At 47.1% G+C, this 3,567-nt stretch overlaps 1 protein-coding gene across 1 annotated transcript; it reads left to right on the forward strand.

Moving 5' to 3' along the window:
* Positions 1 to 231: 231 nt before the first annotated feature.
* LOC137817706 (uncharacterized) lies at positions 232 to 639 on the forward strand. The gene has a single exon (XM_068620948.1). The coding sequence runs from the start codon at positions 232 to 234 to the stop codon at positions 637 to 639; it is 408 nt and encodes a 135-aa protein (XP_068477049.1).
* The last annotated feature ends 2,928 nt before the right edge of the window (positions 640 to 3,567 follow it).

The following is a 3,567-nucleotide window of genomic DNA, read 5'->3' on the forward strand; positions in this document are numbered from 1 at the left end:
AAACATTTCAAAAGCTTTTCAAAAACCATTTAACCACATCATGTGCTTGATCTAGACTTGGTTAGGCATCTAGGATAGGTTACACAGCAAAAGGCAATCATACACACTTACAACCTAATTACAAATGAATCTAAAAACCTATTACAATCTTCAAAGCACTCAAGCCATTTCTTCATCAAACACACATCAAGTCTTGGTAGGGAAGAAGCTTCCTCCAGCTTGGAGGCATCAATGAAAGCAGATGCGGCCAAGGTGGAAAACCTTGAAAAAAGGTCAGTTGATCGGGAGGTGCTCCTCGGGAGGGTCGAGAAGGAGAGGGACGATGCCATGGTTGAGCTCGCCAAGGCTCAAGAGGAAAACAAGAAGATTGCTGCAGAGCTGGCCCAGGCGCGGGACGAAGGCAAAAAGGTTGCTGAAGACCTTGCTCAAGCTCGCGGGGAAACTGAAGAGCTGAAGAAACGAACCGACGAGCTGAAGCAACAAACCGAAGAGCTCGAGCAAAGCTCCGCCCAAGTCCTTGCCGCCGGGTTCGACGCCGCCCTGGAGCAAGTCGCTTGCCAATACCCCGAGCTTGATCTGACCATGGTGTCCATCTGCAATGAAGTGGTGGATGGGAAGATCGTGCCCTTTGAAGATTAATTGTCTCCCTCCATCACTTTGCTCTTTGAAAACTTGGCGCTTATTTCTGTTTTGTAAAACTTTACATGTAATTTTTCTTCTTATGTATTTGAAACTGACACTGCTTTTATATAACTTCTTCTGCTTTTTGCACCTCATCTTTATGTTTACTTCGCATTCTTTAACCTTCATCTGCTTTCTCACTCGCTGTATGGTTGATCAACTTATCTGGTAGAACTCGCTTTAAACAAATTAACTTAGCGATTCCTCGGGCTTAACCGTTTACTCACTGCTTTGAACTCGAGCAAACTATCAATCTTATAACAATTGATCAACTGTTAACTCAAAGTAAAACTTGAGCAACTTATTAACGTTCAAGCGATGACATTTAACGTAACTTGCAAACTTAAGGCAATTAGCTACTTACTAGGCAGCAGGTTTTAACTTAAACTGGTATCACAATACATTTTACCCTGATCAGCCTGACAAGGTTAGCCTTTACTCCTGTCATCGCCTGGAATTCCTCTGATCGCCATAGAGGTCTGGCGATGTAAGCTTTCTTTGCCTTCATAACTTGGCTATTGTTCCCTCATCTGGGGGGTAAAGGCGCCTTTCGGTTCCTTCTCTACCTCCCTGAGTTTCAGAACAATAAGCCAGATAGCGAGGTGTTCTCTTTGAACCTACCTTAGCTATCCTTTAAACTTCTTTCACCCTTCACGCCATACCTGAACTCGTTCAAGACGAGAAGGATTTTATCTGCCTTCACACCGCCTACAAGCGTGGAAGTCTTCTCTGGTCTTACTAAGTCAATATTGATGTTTCACTTAAAGGGGGAAAGGCGTTTTCCTTCCTTTCCCGCCGTTTAAGGTCACGAACACCCTTGACTTTTCAGTTCATCTAGCCTAAACTCACTCTGAGGTGAGAAGGACTTTTTCTCGCCTGAACTCGCTCGACGGCGAGAAGGACTTTATCTTGCCTGAACTCGCTCGACGGCAAGAAGGACTTTATCTGGCCTGAACTCGCTCGACGGCGAGAAGGACTTTATCTGGTGCCTCAACTTGCCCAGGGTGTACATCTCCTCCCCCCTGGATGCACTGAGGACTTTTTCTCTTTCTCGCCTGCACTCGCTCGAGGGCGAGGAGGTCTTTTCTCTTCTTGCCTCCAAACGCACGAGAGCGCTGAGGTCTTTAGTCATTGCTGGTGCCTCTGATCGCCGAAAGACGATGAGGACTTTAAAACTTTAACTGATGCCACCAATCGCCGAAAAGCGATGGGGACTTTAAAACTTTTTCTTAGAAAGCATGCAACATAACTTTAAACTTGCCTTGAATCACGTACGAGTGATAAGGTCTTTTTTCTAAAACTTTCGAAACAACAAACATGCATTCTTAGAAACTTTAAACTTTGAAAACTCTTTTTTATTGGGTGGCCTCATTAAAAACCCTCCTTAGGGAAAAAAGGGTGCCCCCTTCAAACTGTTTTAACAGAAAGCTTGCAAATCTCTTCATGTTCGTTTTTACTTACAAAGCTTTAACTGTAATATAACTTGAGGTGTGTGGCGTTCCAAGTGCGAGGAATCGCCCCTCCTTCCAATGTTTCTAAGCGGTAGGCGCCGTTCCCGATCGCCTCGGTTATTCTGAACGGTCCTGTCCACTTAGGCGATAACTTGTTTTCCATCTCGTACTGGTGGGCCTTCCTCATCACCAGGTTGCCTTCTCTAAACTGCCTTGGCATCACCTTCGAGTTATACCTTCGTTCAATCCTCCTTTTCACTGCCTTAGCCTTTACCCTTGCCTCCTCCCTAACCTCATCCAGTAAATCTAGATTCAACCTTCTCTCTTCGTTCGAGTCTTCCGCCACAAAGTTCTGGAATCTCGGCGAGCTCTCCTGGATTTCCACTGGAATCATTGCATCACATCCATAGACCAAGCTGAACGGGGTCTCATGGGTTCCTGACTGCTCGGTGGTATGGTACGCCCAAACTATGCGGGTACCTCCTCAGCCCACGATCCCTTGGCTTTCTCTAGCCTTCTCCTCAAGCCTCTTAGCAACACCCGATTGGCGGACTCTACTTGGCCATTTGTCTGAGGGTGCTCGACGGATGCAAACACCTGCTGAATTCTTACCTCTTCGCACAGCTTCTTCAGTAGGTGACTTGCAAACTGAGTCCCATTGTTTGACACCAGGCGCTTAGGCACACCAAACCGGCACACGATGTTCTTCCAAACAAAACTCTCGATCTTGTGTGCGGTGATCTGGGCTACTGGTTCTGCTTCGATCCACTTGGTGAAGTATTCAATCGCCACCACCAAGTATTTCATCTGCCTGATCGCCAATGGGAAAGGTCCCAGAATGTCAATTCCCCACGTATGAAACGGCCAAGGGCTGTAAATTGACTTTAACTCTTCTGGAGGCGCCTTGTGCCAATCGGCGTGCTGCTGACATTGCTTGCAGCACTGTGCATACTTCTTGCAGTCCTCCCTCATTGTTGGCCAGTAATAACCCGCACGGAGAGTTCTTGCAGCCAGAGCTCGATCCCCGACGTGACTTCCACATATCCCTTCATGGAGCTCGGCCATAATTCTTGTACATTTTTCTCCGTGCACACATTCCAGGAGTGGGTGTGTGAACCCAAACCTGTACAACTCGCCATCAATCATGGTGAACTTGCTGGAGTTCTTCTTTATCTTTCTAGCCTCCGTCGGATCCAGCGGGAGAAGGCCATCTGCCAGGCAGCGCTGGTACTGGGTTATCCATGTGTCTGGCTCATGCGTGGCATAGACTTGCGTCATGTTCACCCTCTCCCCCCGACATGCTCTTATTCTCGGCGACCTTAAGGTCTCCTGAGTCAAGGACCTGTGACTCCTCGCCGCTTTCTTTGTCGACTTGCTTATCTGAAGAACCAGGTGGTCTGCCACAAATGCTCTAGGCGTCTTTAGAGTTTCTTGG

This window comes from Phaseolus vulgaris, unplaced genomic scaffold (genome assembly GCF_000499845.2).
Source record: "Phaseolus vulgaris cultivar G19833 unplaced genomic scaffold, P. vulgaris v2.0 scaffold_846, whole genome shotgun sequence".
Taxonomy (NCBI): domain Eukaryota; kingdom Viridiplantae; phylum Streptophyta; class Magnoliopsida; order Fabales; family Fabaceae; genus Phaseolus; species Phaseolus vulgaris.